At 39.8% G+C, this 16,067-nt stretch overlaps 10 protein-coding genes across 11 annotated transcripts; 7 read left to right on the top strand and 3 right to left on the bottom strand.

Annotated features, from left to right (window-relative positions):
• Positions 1–254: 254 nt before the first annotated feature.
• Positions 255–1,314, bottom strand: LOC108076257 (uncharacterized). Its single transcript, XM_017169007.3, has 2 exons — positions 1,091–1,314; positions 255–521 (listed from the first exon to the last, which is right to left on the bottom strand). The coding sequence occupies exons 1-2, from the start codon at positions 1,285–1,287 to the stop codon at positions 275–277; spliced, it is 444 nt and encodes a 147-aa protein (XP_017024496.1). The 5' UTR covers positions 1,288–1,314; the 3' UTR covers positions 255–274.
• Positions 1,315–1,471: 157 nt separating this feature from the next.
• Positions 1,472–2,034, bottom strand: LOC108076228 (uncharacterized). Its single transcript, XM_017168971.3, has 2 exons — positions 1,730–2,034; positions 1,472–1,670 (listed from the first exon to the last, which is right to left on the bottom strand). Exons 1-2 carry the CDS (start codon positions 2,032–2,034, stop codon positions 1,550–1,552), a joined length of 426 nt encoding a protein of 141 aa, XP_017024460.1. The 3' UTR covers positions 1,472–1,549.
• Positions 2,035–2,082: 48 nt separating this feature from the next.
• LOC108076227 (uncharacterized) lies at positions 2,083–3,201 on the bottom strand. The gene is made up of 2 exons (XM_017168970.3): positions 2,621–3,201; positions 2,083–2,387 (listed from the first exon to the last, which is right to left on the bottom strand). The coding sequence occupies exons 1-2, from the start codon at positions 2,986–2,988 to the stop codon at positions 2,276–2,278; spliced, it is 480 nt and encodes a 159-aa protein (XP_017024459.1). The 5' UTR covers positions 2,989–3,201; the 3' UTR covers positions 2,083–2,275.
• Positions 3,202–4,108: 907 nt separating this feature from the next.
• On the top strand, positions 4,109–5,675 carry LOC108076546 (lipopolysaccharide-induced tumor necrosis factor-alpha factor homolog). Its single transcript, XM_017169458.3, has 2 exons — positions 4,109–4,494; positions 5,086–5,675. The coding sequence occupies exons 1-2, from the start codon at positions 4,208–4,210 to the stop codon at positions 5,186–5,188; spliced, it is 390 nt and encodes a 129-aa protein (XP_017024947.1). The 5' UTR covers positions 4,109–4,207; the 3' UTR covers positions 5,189–5,675.
• Positions 5,676–5,798: 123 nt separating this feature from the next.
• Positions 5,799–7,102, top strand: LOC108076547 (lipopolysaccharide-induced tumor necrosis factor-alpha factor homolog). The gene is made up of 2 exons (XM_017169459.3): positions 5,799–6,824; positions 6,890–7,102. Exons 1-2 carry the CDS (start codon positions 6,565–6,567, stop codon positions 6,990–6,992), a joined length of 363 nt encoding a protein of 120 aa, XP_017024948.1. The 5' UTR covers positions 5,799–6,564; the 3' UTR covers positions 6,993–7,102.
• A 216-nt stretch (positions 7,103–7,318) lies between these two features.
• Positions 7,319–8,638, top strand: LOC108076207 (lipopolysaccharide-induced tumor necrosis factor-alpha factor homolog). Its single transcript, XM_017168941.3, has 2 exons — positions 7,319–7,765; positions 8,305–8,638. Exons 1-2 carry the CDS (start codon positions 7,443–7,445, stop codon positions 8,399–8,401), a joined length of 420 nt encoding a protein of 139 aa, XP_017024430.2. The 5' UTR covers positions 7,319–7,442; the 3' UTR covers positions 8,402–8,638.
• A 1,689-nt stretch (positions 8,639–10,327) lies between these two features.
• LOC108076268 (lipopolysaccharide-induced tumor necrosis factor-alpha factor homolog) lies at positions 10,328–10,999 on the top strand. The gene is made up of 2 exons (XM_017169016.3): positions 10,328–10,708; positions 10,808–10,999. Exons 1-2 carry the CDS (start codon positions 10,398–10,400, stop codon positions 10,902–10,904), a joined length of 408 nt encoding a protein of 135 aa, XP_017024505.1. The 5' UTR covers positions 10,328–10,397; the 3' UTR covers positions 10,905–10,999.
• A 347-nt stretch (positions 11,000–11,346) lies between these two features.
• Positions 11,347–12,057, top strand: LOC108076132 (uncharacterized). Its single transcript, XM_017168860.1, has 3 exons — positions 11,347–11,397; positions 11,461–11,625; positions 11,686–12,057. Exons 1-3 carry the CDS (start codon positions 11,347–11,349, stop codon positions 12,055–12,057), a joined length of 588 nt encoding a protein of 195 aa, XP_017024349.1.
• An 803-nt stretch (positions 12,058–12,860) lies between these two features.
• LOC108076131 (uncharacterized) lies at positions 12,861–13,561 on the top strand. Its single transcript, XM_017168858.1, has 3 exons — positions 12,861–12,911; positions 12,971–13,129; positions 13,190–13,561. The coding sequence occupies exons 1-3, from the start codon at positions 12,861–12,863 to the stop codon at positions 13,559–13,561; spliced, it is 582 nt and encodes a 193-aa protein (XP_017024347.1).
• A 561-nt stretch (positions 13,562–14,122) lies between these two features.
• Positions 14,123–15,655, top strand: LOC108076238 (lipopolysaccharide-induced tumor necrosis factor-alpha factor homolog). Of its 2 annotated transcripts, none has more exons than XM_017168984.2 (3): positions 14,123–14,273; positions 15,109–15,250; positions 15,314–15,655. In XM_017168984.2, the coding sequence occupies exons 2-3, from the start codon at positions 15,120–15,122 to the stop codon at positions 15,414–15,416; spliced, it is 234 nt and encodes a 77-aa protein (XP_017024473.1). In that variant the 5' UTR covers positions 14,123–14,273; positions 15,109–15,119; the 3' UTR covers positions 15,417–15,655. The 2 variants fall into 2 exon arrangements, with proteins under 2 accessions (XP_017024473.1, XP_017024474.1); XM_017168985.3 differs by having other exon boundaries at positions 14,146–14,289.
• Positions 15,656–16,067: the final 412 nt, after the last annotated feature.

Raw genomic sequence — 16,067 nt, 5'->3', positions numbered from 1 at the left:
GCGATTCCATTTCATTGCTTTGTTTTGCCAATATTCGCACTCTCTTCCAGACGAAACCGAACTGGAAAAAGCTTTCGGCTCTTCAGGAGGGAGCAGGGCAAACCTAAAGAGCGGAGAGACTACCTGTTGATCGGAGAACCTGCATAGTTTCTATAAATCACACAATGCTTTGTGTTGAAAAATAAATATTAGGACCTTAAAATTGTTTAAATTAATTATTTAAAACCATAAATTAATTGGAAATATTACTTAAATAATTTTTCGTTTAATTTATTTATTTATTCTCATTAGCCAGCTTTGATTCCAGAGCCTTTCGCTGCTTGCCCAACTTTTTCTCGTCTAGCTGCTCCTTCTCTACCTTTCGGAATCTCTGCCAGCGTCCATTGTCCTCCACTTCACCTCTTTGGAGGCGGAACAGGGTCCGCTTGTACCAACTGAGGGTGATGTTGCGTCCTATGAAGCAGCCACAAGAGCTGCAGTAATGATTGACATCATGTCGTCCCCGCCAGCGTATGGGATTGCTAAGGGATATGGTTATAGAATAGTTATTAAAGATAAAACATGTGGTTATATAGGATTATACACGTGGTGATACACGTAGAAATATATAGTTTAGGTCAGAATAATAGCATATAAGAAACAAATTGGGAACTAAATACTATAACTTGGTAAAAACTGATTAAAATGTAGTTTCTTACTAAAGAGAAGTCCAACAACATAAGCTACCATCAAAACGATTTGGATATATGTATATATAAAAAGTTAATGATATTTGAAGGATTTTAATCATAAATAATCAAATTAATAGCACTCTATTAAGAAACATAATATAATTTTATAGTAAATATATATCACTTGTATAATGATGACAATTCTGGCACAAAATCGGAACAGTTAAAACAGTCTTATAAATTGAAAGAACTATCTAATAGTTTATGACGAATTAAGTATAGATAATTAATGAGCCTGATAATATTTAAGACTCTTCATTAGTTACAATAGTTTTAATTTAAATTAAAAGAATTAAATCTTTATATATATCTTCATTTGTGCCATTATTCTGACCTCACTTGTACTATATAAAACCCACCAGCAGAGGAGCACATTCAGCGAGCAGGCAATCTTCTGTAGAACGGTCACCGCCTCCAATTCCACGCGTGTGATCTGCAGCTCCTGGCACGCGGGGCACTCCAGCTCCTGGGGCTCGGTCTTTAGGTGGCCCACCTGAGGCACTTGCGAGATGTCGCCCTCGAAGGCACTACCGTCCAGACTCTCGGTGCTGGCCATAGCGCGGTGAGAAGGTAACTGAATCGAGAGACCCCCGAAAAATGTATCTGTATCTGCATTTGTATCTACATCGAAATGCGTGCTAAGAGCGCGCCAGAGAGTGGGAGCGATCGCAATGCTTCTTTGGAGGCACCGCCTAACTGCCTGACCAAGTGATGATCGAATAATAAATTCAAGTGTGCGCTAACTTATTAAAAAATTTGACAACAGCTGCCGGTTTATTTATAGATCGTTAGAGAGCTACTACTAAGTGGAAGTCCGACTAAGTGGGACGCCAGTGGAAGCCCAGGTGGCCACCGCATCTGCTGCAGAAAACCCGCTTTGTCTTGAGGCGACTCTGGAGGCAGGAGTAGACAAAGGTCAAGGCGAAGATGGGGAAGCAACTAAATTTAAAGGGAAATAAGGTAAATATTTATAGAATCATAATGTTATGAATCCTTACCAGGACAAGGCGGACAAGAGACAGCTGAGCTGACCCAAAGCCCCGGTCATTTCCACAGTCTCCGTCTTGGAATTCTGCTGGCAGAGAGGACACCGCACCTGATAGCTACTCGGTCCAATGCTAAAAAATCGCACCTGCGGCTTCCGAGGACCTTCGTCCAGCGTGGCCGTGGTGGCCGCCGAATTGGTGTCCCCCGCTCCTTGGAGATCCACCTCCAAATCCGCATCCAAGTCGTTCCCACGAGACATTGCGACTGGCCCAGTCGAATATTTTGGCAAATCCCAGCGGCATTTTAATAAATTCATTCAAATAAAGAGAAATTCTTCAATCGAAAGAGAAAAACACGGAGAGAGTAAATGCTGAAATCAACAATTCTGTGTTTGATTTTTTTTTGTTTTGGCCTCGGCTCTTCAGTCTCATCACAACGCTCATCTCACTCGCCGCAAGGTCAGCAAAAAAATGCTTAAAAACTAAACAAAACAAATAATTAAATGCGGAGCACCCACTCCGGTTCCCATGCCCATTCCCTCGCCGCTGCCTTCCTTGTCACTGTCTTTTCCATGCCCCCAAGAGGTAGCCACATTTGCCGCAAATGACCCTGCAATCGTTATTCGTGCGTCTCGGGCAGCAGGGATAAATGGGCAGCATGGCAAAGCAGCTGGAAATTATAACGAAAATGAAATTATGTTATTTACCAAAATAATATTGTGAAAAGAAGAAAGAACTAAAGAAAAATTAGAGAAGAACAGGTTGTTTTTCATGATATTGAAGGCTGGAGTGCCTTAACTGGAAAGTCACGTTTCCTAAGTTTATAAAGGCAATCTTGGTAATTTAATTAAAATCCTTTAGATAACTCTTCCCCTATTTATCTCCACTTATTGCCACACTCACCACATGGTCAGCAGTCGCTCCAGTCGGACTCCCTGCTCGTGCAACCGCTCATTGCACTCCGGACAGTACATCTGACGCAGGCAGCTTATGTTGGTGGCCGCCGGCGGCGGTGGCGATACCTTCTCAGCCAACTGTCCCGTAGAGTTGCTCTTCCGGCAGAAGTACGTCTCCGGCTCAGAGTCCTCCGCATAGCCGTAGGGATAGCCTCGGTGCGGGGGCGTGGCCAGAAGCAGCTGGTCCAGAGCCTGGGCTGAAGACGATGGCTTGGTTTGGCCGCAACTGGGATTCAGATTGATCTCCACCAGATCCGTGGAGAACTCCTCCTCCATCTCGGGCGCTTGCAGGTGGAACTTTAGCTGCCGGCTCATGTTGTCGAACTGACGCGAAGCGGGTTTTCTATTTGCCTATAAATTGGGTTATTTTTTATTGTTTTACAATTGAAACATTGAAAACATCAAAAAGTGGCAGTTGTGGCAGTGGAGGGGGAGTCTGTTGGGAGAGCAGGGGGCAATGGGTATTGGAATTGGCCAAACCAGTTGTTCATCTGTTTTGTCAAGCCCCCGGAGTATGTGTTTGCCATGCTAGTATTTGCCTAACACTATTTTCATGGCTGCGATGTTAACGGCTGCACTTGAACGCCAAGTCAATGCCAAAAGCTTCGGGTAAAGCTGCCTTCGAGTGGGTGGCAAATCGAGCTTTTTGGCCATAAAAAGCAACGGTTAAAATATAGTCAGCTTAACCCATTGGGAGCCAGGAAGGTGTGAAGGTAAATTTTCAAAATAAATAAAAGTAAATCTTGAAGTTTTGTACCATTGCAGGGTATTATAATTTTAGCAGAAGAAGGAATCAATTTCAACCCTATAAATCATAAATATTTTTGATCAGCATCAACAGCCGAGTCGATCTAGCCAGCTGCAGTTATTCAAAATTCTGTAAATGGTTAAAAATTCAACAAAAATAGAAATAGAAATCTCCCGTAATTTTCGTACGTATACGTAATTTCTCAAACGTATACGTAATTTGAATTTAGTAAAAAATAAACTGCAGTGCTCATGAGATCAAATGTAGGCTGGAGAAATGGCATGGCAATGCTGAAACCGGTACAAGTTTATATCTCAGCAGGTTACGCACCTGCTGAAAAGATTAAATTACAATTTGTATTCAGATGAGAGCGTGAGAGCAATAACCTGTGGGATATATACTCTCCTCCCTTTGTTATTTCTCCAAAACAAATAAACCCAAGTAATTCAATTTCCCAAACATGCCAAGTTGTCACCTCAACTAGCACTTAATCATCGGGTATCAGTCCTGTGAGTCATCCATCTCGCATTTAGAGGAACATCGACGGCATTCACTAAATCAAGTGCACAATAAAGAAGATATCCGTTTATGAGTTAGAACGAAAACCCCCATTGTGGAGGAGCTATCAGACAGCAGCGATAAGATAGGAATCCGTATGTTAAGGTATTGCGGGAGCTCCAGTTCCAGTTCTCTCCTCAGTTTAGCGCTAACCATCAACCCGATCGGTTCAGTTCGTTCGAAATAAAATCGAGAGTCCAGATAATCCAGAGAGAGAGACATATAATTATGGACAGCAAGCAGCCTCCGCCGTACAGTGAGCAGGCCGGATTCACGCCCGCCCAGACCTACCAGCCAGGTGGCCCCACCCAGCCGCCGCTGTATCCACCGATGCCCCAGCCGCCGCAACCCTCCACTGTGATCATCCAGACCACGACCACCTCAAATTTGGTGCCCATCGGCAATGGTCCAACCCGCATCCGTTGCCCCTCCTGCCATGCCGAAGTCCTGACCACCGTTAAGAGCACACCCTCCGGCAGAACGCACTGCTGGGCCCTCATCCTGTGCCTGTTCATGTGAGTAGACCATGTCATCTGATCGCAGATTTCTTTTTTTAGTTGCCGCACCTGTTGCAGTTGGTAAATGTACATAACGGCAGGTGGGGCGTAGCCAGGAAAATATTAAGAGGGATGGAAAATTGAAGACAGATATTTAATATTTATATAAATAGTTGAAAACATGACTATATAGATTATCAGATACATCAAAGCAAGGGGATATAGCAAAATAAATGTATAATCTATAGCAACTATAAAATTTTACAACTCCCCCTTACTCCACGACATTATGTCTGTGTAGACATTATTATTGCTTAAAAATAGCTAAAGCTACGCCTGTGTCGAGCACTTGCGACACCTTATCGCGAGTACAATAGGTTTCTATATACTAGAAAACATTGTTATCGCAACTGGAACTGGAGTTGAGTCAGATAGCGTTGGCACTGATGGGGCCGGGCTGAAAACAAGCAAGCCGAGCGACTGGAACGGGTGCCCTCGGGGGCCTTGTATTGTACCAATAGGAATTAGTGCGGCAATTAGGAGGAACCTCTGACAAACTAGCTAATTAAATAAGTAATCAATATTTGTTTCCATCTCTCTATATTTTAGCTGCTGGCCTTGCGTTTGCTTGCCGTACTGCATGGACTCCTGCCAGAATGCCAATCACTACTGTCCCAACTGCAGTGCCTATATTGGCACCTACGAGAACTAAAAATCTGATCTATAGGAGATCCCTAACCATTAACCATGCCATATTTCAACGAAAAACTGTAAAACTGTAAATATGTTCTTGTCTAATCACACACATTAAACATGAGATTCAAGCCGGAGAACGGAAATGCGAATGTTTAACTTGGCTTGCTTACCTAACTTAATTAACGGTGGTGGCAACTTAATCACTTGGATTGGTCATAAAAGCAGCCACAATACACCCGCCAGCTTCTGATTAGATGGAACTTAATATCTTGGAAAAAATTCTAGGAAGGTTCAAATGGCATTCAGTTAGTCATAGCCACCTGTAGCTTGGTGATAATTGCAACGGGGATTTTAACTGCCATATTGCAGCTTAAAATTCAAGATTGATAATGACGATAAAGGTATATAGGATTATTGATTATTACCTCATAAAGTATTTTAAAAAATGTATTGTTATGATATAATAAAAACCTGATTTTACGGGGCTATAAACTCTTATGGAATCTTAAGCAGTTTATATTATAGACTCTACAATTTATTTTCTTACTTAAAATAATTATATAAAATATACATCCTTGTAATTGCCATAAAATTGATTAGAATATGTACATTATTTACAAAAAATATCTTATAGTAGAAAATATATTTTCAAAAAATTCTACGAAAGTTCAATTCCATAAAACCAAAATTTCAGGAGTTAAGCAAATTAATTTATGACTTCATTACTATAAACCACTCACAAAAGTCTAAAACCTGCTATTACCTGATTAGTTATCTGAAAAATTCAAGGTGTCTAAGTAATCTGTGAACCCCATTTTCTAACTTCGAAGAACTTCATTATTATGTTTTTGTTACTCCGACTGGCATCGATTGAGCGCTGACCTTACAGTACAACAGTTACTATTTTTAGTAAACAAATTAAAATGAAACACTAAACATGCACAGAAAAAAATAGGGGCATTATATCAAGTTAAAATAAACATAAAATCTTTAAAAACAATCACTGCCCTGCAAAGACCACCAGATAATATCAATAAGATCAAAATTATATCCTTTTCTTATATCTCTTTAAAATCTTTTCTAGTTTTTTTTATTCATTTTTTCTTATATTTTTACATTTTTGGGAAACCAAATCTATTTATTTATGTACTCTAATCTGAACTATCCTAATGTTAGCGATTAAAGTGTACAAAGTCACTGGAACGAGGGGCAATCGATAAGGTGCTGCAAATGACAACTCCCCCTCACCACTGCTATTAGGGTTTGAAATGTTTTCATATACAAAAAAAAAAAAAAGAAACTGTCGATTAGTCAGAAATGAGATAACGAGCCGCGATATAGCGTCGGTGTCATTAAGTGGCCACCGATTTCAGTGCCTGTCCCGCCGCAAACATGAACACCACATGGGTGGGCACCACTGCTCCGACTACGGACACGGAACCGTCGCCGCCTGCGGACTGCGGCGTGGTGGTGACCCAGATACCTGTTTACACCCTGAACGGAGTGGGGGCGGGCGCCGCACTACCCTTGACAGTTGGCTGGCAGAAAATGCGGGTACGGTGCCCGTCCTGCAAGGGAGAGGTGGTCACCAGTCTGCTGACCTCGGCCACCCGGAAGACCCATCTGTGCGCCCTGACCTTGTATATTTGCTGGTGAGTCGGTGTGGGGAGTTTGTCACCTAGCTGGACAAGTATAAATAATGGATCTTCTCCATCAGCTGCTGGCCTTTTGTATGTTTACCGTACTTCTTCAATTACTGCAAGAATGTTGAACACTATTGTCCCAATTGTGGGTGCCATATAGGATCATACACCATTTGAAGGAGTTAAAGAAGCAATTACCAAGGAAGCTCGAAAACAGGAATAAAGGATTTTATAAAATAAATAGTGTATTTAAATAAAATATTAACTTATTGTTAAACTTACCCAGATTCAAACCAGTTCTTTTTTTACGAGGATCTACTGTAAAGCACCCTGCTGATAATTTAATTACCCGCTTTCTCCAAGTTTAAATTAGATATTGTTATCGCTGTAATTCAGCGATTACTTATCGATAAGTGCAAGCTCCACGCGATCGTATAGTCGTCTCCCTTCAACGCGCAGCAAAGCAACTGTCGTTTTTTATTGCCATTGGCGAAGCACATGCATTTTGGCACCGGAGCTTTCTACCTTTGTGTTGCCAATCCATTCGTTTTTGTATTCGCGTCGGCAGCAGTACTGTTGACTCAGAGCCCAAGTGCCGGGATTCCAAGTATTATAGATAACGCGACAATGGACTACAAACGGGTGAACTCTCCGCCGGCTTACTCGGATGACATGGCCACAGCCCCACCGCACGAGATGGATCACCCACAACAGCAGCAGCACCTGTATCCTCCAATGCCGATGCCTCCAACAATGCCGATGGTTCCGGCCCAGGTCGTAGCTCCGGCTCCGCCGCCGGTAAGCGTGGTGCATCACCAGACCACAGTTCTGGTGGACTCACCCGGCCACGGAATGATCTGTCCCCACTGTCATGCTCGGATTCGTGTGCGTGCGGAGCACCATCCCACTGGCAAGACTTACTGCTTGGCAGCTATCCTCTGCCTCTTTCTGTAAGTAATACAATACATACATATGCATATGTGTAGCTACGGTCAATTTAATAGCACCTGAACACCGTTTTCGTCACCTTAAATCAGGCATATTTGGGGTACGGTGGTGATTTACGGTTGATTGAGCATGCATACAGTGGGCACAATGATTACTTATAACTCTACAAATCTTGAAGTATATGTTTTGCCCACTGTGAATACCTTTTTCAATCTTCAAATTCAACTTTTTTACCATGAAGTGCTGATAAAGCAAAGAATACAGGCTCTGATATAATTACTACTTTTTCTCTTATCTAAGAACAATTTATTAAGGACCCTTACTGAACCATATTCGTCATAAATGATCTATAAAAAACCCCAATGAGCTGTTAAAGAACAAATATAGCATTGCTTATAAATGAACTCCATTATAGCAAATGTAAACAAAAACGAAACTGCACCAAGTATGTACATATGAATGTACTTTTCACAGGAAATGGGTATTCGATCGTGTCTGGTATACAATATTTTAATCTTTCCCTTCCTCTCTAATCCTCTAGGTGCTGGCCCTGCGTTTGCGTTCCATGCTGCTGCAACTGCTGCTACAAGACCTCCCAGTTCTGCCCCAACTGCAATGCCTGTTTGGGATCGTTTTGAAGACGTCAGCGAAAAATATTCGCCAAACTCGGCTACATATTCATATGAATATCCTCAAATACATTTGTATGCCGATGCATACATATATTTATAAGATTTGCTGGATCACTTAAATAAAATAATATACTTAAGACTACAAATCGAAATCATCTTAACTAAATGCATAGAAAACTCTAAACTAGATGAACAAATAAAGCTTTCTCAAGCAAAGCATTTTGTGGGAGTCCCACTTTTGAATATTTTCATTATATTATTAATCCGATAGTTCCTCACGAATTCTCAACAAACCAAAAGTGCCAACACTACTCTGCTGATAATTTTTAAACATTTTTTGAGCTGAGCTTTCAACGATTGTACTGCCACAGCATAAGCTTCTGTGCTGTTCAGGGAAGCGGTACTGCTGACTCGGATCCCGGAATTACAAAATAGGCTTCGCCGCTGGAATGGATTACAATAAAAAATGTTCTCCCCCGCCGCCGTACCCAGGGACTGCGCCGCCGCAGGAAATTTTCCACTATCAGCCGCAGGCGCAACATCATGTGTATCAGCCGCCGCCCCAACAACACCATGTCCACCAGCCCGTTCATATGACGACGACCCAGTCTTCGTCCATGACTGTGGCTTCATCTTCTGCTGGGGCTCCGGTGCACACGGTACAAACCAGTGTTGTTATGAACTCATCCAGTGAGACGCACTGTCCACGCTGCCATACCCTGCTTCACGTCGAGGCAAAGTATCATCCGTCTTGGAAAACTTACTGTTTTTCAGCGCTCCTCTTTCTTGGCTTGTAAGTAAAGGAAAAATATTAAAAAAAAAAACTCAGGCTCTTTATAATAAAACAAGAAAACATTATTATTACTTTTCTGTAGAATGCGTACTGTTTGTATGCTGTTATCAATTCGTATTTTCAACAGAACCCGATTAGTCATAAATGATTCATAAATATGTGTAATTTTAATTATTATGCTTGTACATTTTAATTATTATTTTCCCCCTAATTTATACACAGTTGCTGGCCCTGCGTTTGCGTTCCATGCTATATGAAAACCTGCTATCGAACCTCACAGATTTGCTCCAAGTGCCAATTTCGCTTGTCAACGTATTGAAGAACATCAATCACCAAAAAATGTGGGTCGGACTAATACATACAATTCATATATAATATTTAATATATATTTATAAATAATAAAATGTACATTCCGGCATGAATATCCTCAAATATGATTTATATTTATATGGATTTAAATATGTATGTAATCCTATTTTTGTACATACATACATATGTACATCTGGGTAACTCTCCAAAAACAGTAAAACTTTTCTAAAATCTGTGTTTTCAATCTAGTTTATATTAAGAACTGTTCCAATTCATAAACATTGACAGAATCAAGCATATTCAATTTAGAATTCCATAAACGAAAAACATTAAAAAGGTAATGCTTTTTTTTATTATATTTAGTATATATGTATTTACATATATATGCTGGAACACTGATAACGATACTCATAAATATATACATACATATGTACATGCATATGTATTTATAAGAAGCTGTAAAGAAAATAAAGAAATAAAGTTATTTTAAAGCCAATCAGGGGGATTCCCAATACTCTCTTGCTTTGAATTTATGTATTTATTTGCATCTGGCAACGTTGTGGCTTGAAGTGCTTAGGTATGGCATTTTTAAGTTTATCCAAAAGTTATTATATCTAGAAACAAATTTTTGAAAACTTTAAAGTTTTAACATTACCACAATGGTTAAATTAACCATTAAACCTTTATATTAATGGTAATTTTTATTTGTATTATTATTTTAAAGATGGTGGACTGTACCATAAATATTATCGATACCATCGATATATGTTTTACAACTCTAACTTCGCGTGCTCTAATAGCTGTCTCGCTCTCTCCCAAGCTCAGAAAAGGCGCCATTTGCCTATTTGCAACATTCGCTTCAGGAGTTTTATTAGGATAAGTTGTCTTAACGTATCGGCAATGAGTTACAATCAGTTGAGTTCGGAATCTGGTGATTCCCCTCCACCATATTCTGATGAACCTGATACCGATCCACAGCCGGAGATAAGGCTGGATACTGCATCGCCACATGGCGTATATCCGCAGGTGCCGGTGCCCGCACAATTGTCACCAACTCTTCCAGTGACCGTTGTGCACCAGACCAGTGTTGTGGTGGACACCCCCGGTGGGGGAATGATCTGTCCCTACTGCAACGCCAGGATTCGAGTTCGAGTGGAGCGCCATGCCACTGGAAAAACTTACTGCTTGGCCTTGATGCTCTGCCTCTTCCTGTAAGTATAAAATACATGTGCATTTTCTAATCACAGTTAAGATAATGACCGAATCGTGACTGGTAATTAATACTCTGTTTATTGCCTCTCATCCGTCAGTTGCTGGCCCTGTGTTTGTGCTCCATGTTGCTGCAACTGCTGCTACAAGACCTCCCAGTTCTGCCCCAACTGCAACGCCTGTTTGGGATCGTTTTGAAGACGTCAACGAAAAATATTAGCATCATAAGACTGCATCACAGAATACAATATCGTAAGAGGCAAGATATAAAGAAATAAAGCGAGGCATTGGGAAATATCATTAACTAAAATTCCTAAGCATTTTGAATTTCGGGTTCTGGGTTTCTGTTATTTATTTGTTTAATCGAAGGTCTAATCTCAATTTGAAATATTGTGTACCTACTATATATATTAATTGTCAGGGCTACCATGAAATCGTTAAGAACCAGACGTCTTTTCAAACCATTTGAGGAATGCCCTTATATTGAGCTTTGGGATGTTGCGCAAGCATAAGGTTCATTAGCAAATAAATAATGTAAACAATTAGTTGATCGATAAAAACAATCGAATTGCAAGCATCATTTACATATAATTTCATAAAAACATAGTAAACAAAGCCAATTAAAAGCACATTAAAGCACATGATCTCCATAGCAAAGGTCGTTCTGATCAGTTGCCTCTCCTGGAAGGTTGTGAGTAATTTGTATATTTAATATATCTTATTAAAAACTAAAATATGTTGCAATGTTTCAAAGCTCTGTGAACGTGAACCCTCAATTGTGTACAAAATGAAGAATATCGAGTGCATAACAATACCAGGCTTTTCGGCCAACGCTTCTTGCTTCATTAAGGCCATTAATTGGAATAAGGCAGTGGCTGAAATGGACGTGGATCTCGTACGGCCACTATATAATATATCAGTAAGCTAATACCAAGATAAATGACCACTGTATTTCCTTTTCAAGCTCGATTCTTATTAGGTTCGGCTTCAGGTCTTCAAAAAGGACTACTCCAATCAGTTTCAGCCGTTTCTTATAGATGTTCATATTAATATATGCGACATACTATCAAGACGAAGCTTTGGATCATTCGGAGTAATGATGTTGAGAGTAACCAAGCGTTTTTCAAACTTCAATCACAGCTGTCCCTATGAGGGTCACCTATTTGCTCGTGGCTTCTACATCGACGAGACTTTAATACCCGCCAGTCCACCGTTAGGCTTCTATAAATTCAATATCACTATCATGGAAAACTATCTGAAAACGCCAGCTGCCCATGTAGGCGGCATTGTATGGCATGCACAGATTATGCAGCCAGTAAAGAAAAAGATAAAGCAGGCAACCAATGGCTAAGAATCTCTAGGATTTATGGCTTAAATAATTGGATGTTCTACTCATCTTTTAGTTTTCAGTTTAGCTTTTTACCATTTCATAAATTAACATTGACTTTAAAACTCCTTTGAATGCTCCGAACTTAGAATAAATTATGCTAAAGTTATTGCATACTTACAGGTAGCAAACAAAAATAAAAATGGTGGTTTAAAATAGTTATGTTTTGCTTTTTAAAATGCTGAACAATGCACTTTTGATTGAAAATACATTTCTTAGATTTTATATTCAATATTTGTAGCAAAGATTGCGTATGTATATAAACATTATTTTTGAAGATAATCTTCTCTTTAAAATCAAAGGTCTTATTCAGTTCTTGAAGAGGTTTCTATTAACATTCCAAACTTCGTGCAAGGGACTAAATTCCTATGCATTTTTATTTTCGGTTACGTTACATTTGCAATTTCTGGTCTACATAAAAATTTTACTCTTACTATCGCAGCTCTAATCTCAATTTTAAATATATATGTACATATATTTTTTAATTGTCAGGGGTACCATGAAATCGTTAAGAACCAGACAACATGGTAGCCATTCGTGGGATGCCCTTATATTGTGTTTTGGGGGTTTGATCAAGCATATGGTTCATTAGGATATAAATAATAAAAACAATTATTTCACCAATTAAATGAAAATTAGAATCAAATGACTATAAATATAATGTCATAATAACATTTTAAACCAAGCCAATTAAAAGCATATTAAGTTTTAACCACGACATTTTGTTGGCTGTTTTTGTGGCTTATAACTCAAAATTCTTTATAGACATGATCTCCATAGCAAAGGTCGTTCTGATCAGTTGCCTTTCCTGGAAGGTTGTGAGTAATCTGTATATTTAAAATATCTTATTAAAAACTAATTTTGTATTATTTGAAAGCTCTGTGAACCCTCTTTAGTATACAAAATGAAGAATATCGAGTGCATTACAATACCTGGCTTTTCGGCCAACGCTTCTTGCTTCATTAAGGCCATTAATTGGAATAAGGCAGTGGCTCAAATGGACGTGGATCTCGTAAGACCACTATATAATATATCAGTAAGCTAATACCAAGATAAATGACCACTGTATTTCCTTTTTAAGCTCGATTTTTATTAGGTTCGGCTTCAGGTCTTCAAAAAGGACTACTCCAATCAGTTTCAGCCGTTTCTTATCGATGTTCATATAAATGTATGTGACATACTATCCAGACGAAGCTTTATACCATATGGCGTAATGATTTTGAGAGTAGCCGAGCGATTTTCAAACTTCAATCACAGCTGTCCTTATGCGGGTCACCTATTGGCTCGCGGCGCCTATATCGACGAGACGTTTATACCGATCAGTCCTCCTTTAGGCCTCTACAAATTAAATATCACTATAATGGAAAACTATCTGAGAACGCCAGCTGCCCATGTAGGTGGCATTGTATGGTATGTACAGACTATGCAGCCCGTTAAGAAAAAGATCAAACATACAACCAATGGCTAAGAATCTCAGGGAATTATAGCTTATCTATCATCTACCCATATTATAGTTTTCAGTTCAGCCTTTTAGCTTTAGAAAAATTAACATTAACAGTTTATAATTATATTTCATATTTATATTTTAAACAGCTGAATCACTTCCTTTTCTCCTCATTTCATTAAATTTCACAAATGGAATATACTTTATTATTTTATGATTATATTGTATTTTTAGTATATCAGTAATTACAAAAAGTTTATTTATAAAGCATGTAACATGATACTGGAAACACAAGGAAGCTGATATCAAAAGGGTTTAAGGAATTGTAATTTTAAAATAAAGTTAGTTTCATACATAAACTTAACCAATAAAGTTGTTCTTTATAGGTATATATCGCCCTTTTAATAGTGTTCCAAACTCCAAACCAAGGAGACCTCCTGAAAGGGTATGCAAATACATATATGTACATATATCCCCCCGAGTACTCTCTATCAAAACTCTGTATCGTTGACTCCGGAATCCAGTTCACACCGTGTTGCTGGCAACATTGCTGCAGCAACATTCCGAATTTTTCGAAAGAAAATCGCCATTCTGTCGTGCGGCTTGTCTTTGTCGGGTGAAAATCGTGAACCGCAAAGCACATTCGTTGCTCCAACAGTGCGCAACAAGTTCTCCCAACTCTCCGGAAATTGGCCACTTCGGGTTTTCTGTTCAAATAACGACACAGTGCATACAAGTACGTGAGTGATAGAGTGAGTGTGCGCCAGACCAGAATTTATAAATGCAGACAGCGTACAGTTGGCGCGCGATAAAAGCATCCATCCAAATTCAAAGTCAAGTTCAATCCAAATTCCATATCAAAAAATTTATATAGAGAGAGGGAGCAAATATGACAACGCCTTGAAGAAGATTTCCAGTCACTCGCATATATCTGTGTGTTTATTTTGAGGGGCAAAACGGGTCCAAGGCACGCACAGCAGCGGGCAGGTGGACTTCTGGGGGGCAGGATTAATCACTGGCGCCGGACACACCCTTAGCCTTATGAAGATACTAGACCGGGGCCCGGCCAAGTGTGAATATAAATAGATTGTGTTGGTTTTGGGCAGGGTCTTGCGGCTGGAATTGTATACAAATTGGCCAAGTGCTCGGTGCCGAGATGATAAATGGTGGAACAGTGGCCAGGGGGAATGAAACCGGGATGACGACATCGACACTCGGAATTCGGCATTTCACTGGCCAAATGGCGGCACTCCGCACTTTCGTTTTCTGTCTGTCAAAGCGGATGACCTCACACATTTCTCATGGAGTTGAGGAGCGGAGAAGGAGGAGGGTCCACTCCGAAATAGATTGTACAGTTCATGGCTTGTTCTGCTTGTTCTGGCAGAGATAAGGCCTGATCACAGCCCTGGTGCATGGCAATTAAATTCACCCGAATGCACAACCAATTTGGTGCTCTTTTCATTAATATACCAACTGCACGCGAAGTGTGCAAGGTCACCCCTTGACTCCCCGATCGATAAGAGAGTTTTTAGAAAGCGTGATTTATTTTTCTGTTTGTTTAACCCCAACAGCAACAAGCAACATGTCCAGCCCAGTGGGTCCCGAGCCCTGCAACCTGGTGTGCCCCAGCTGCCGCCAGCAGGTTACCACACGCCTGGAGCCAAAGGCCACCACCAAGACGCACCTGATAGCACTGATCATGTGCCTCACTTGGTGAGTTATTAAGATCGCTTTTCTTTTACAATTTAATTTTACTAAAATGTATCCTTCTCGTAGCCTCTGGCCCTGCGCCTGCTGCCTGTACTGCACCCAGTGCGCCAGGAACACTAACCACTACTGCCCATCCTGCAACAACTTTGTGGGCACCTATGAGCGCTAGACAGGATCTTTCGCCCAGCCGGAAATTGATGCATTTGCCTAGCTTTAGCAGCCAAGTCAAAATGCAGGACGAAACTTCATACTAATTCCGTAGTTACCTCTCTCTCCCACACACACACCACACACACCAACACACATTTAATCTTACGCAATATTTTGATGTCAGGCAAAAAATTGTAGTAACATTTTAGGCTTTTGTAATCCCAGCACAGCAATAAAAATAAAATAAAGATTCAAGGAAGAAAACGATGTCTATTCTTTGGGAGATTTTTGAGGCGTTTTCTGAGGAAATATCAAAAGAAAAAGAGATTTTCTTTTAGTTTAAGTATAAAATCATTAAAGGATGCATGAAGGGGAATTTAACAAATAAATTACAAATAATTACAAACCTACAATTAAATAGTAAAAGTTCGCCAACTTCAAAATGTATCTAAAATTTAAAATCAACAAATTCCTATTCCTATTTTTGTGCAAATTCAATTTGTTAAGAATAGTTTCAGAAGCATTAAGGATCTTGGTTTGACTCCATATATCCTATAAATGAATTAATTTAATTTAATCCAATTCCCTAAAATCGAACCCATTCATTATGAATACATAATCCATAAAGGACCACCCAGAAAATCATTACTAGGTAAGTGAAAGTGCAGCC

Source organism: Drosophila kikkawai, chromosome 2R (genome assembly GCF_030179895.1).
Source record: "Drosophila kikkawai strain 14028-0561.14 chromosome 2R, DkikHiC1v2, whole genome shotgun sequence".
Classification (NCBI taxonomy): domain Eukaryota; kingdom Metazoa; phylum Arthropoda; class Insecta; order Diptera; family Drosophilidae; genus Drosophila; species Drosophila kikkawai.
The sequence above is the reverse complement of the archived record's forward strand: the minus strand, read 5'-3'. Positions and strand labels throughout refer to the sequence as shown.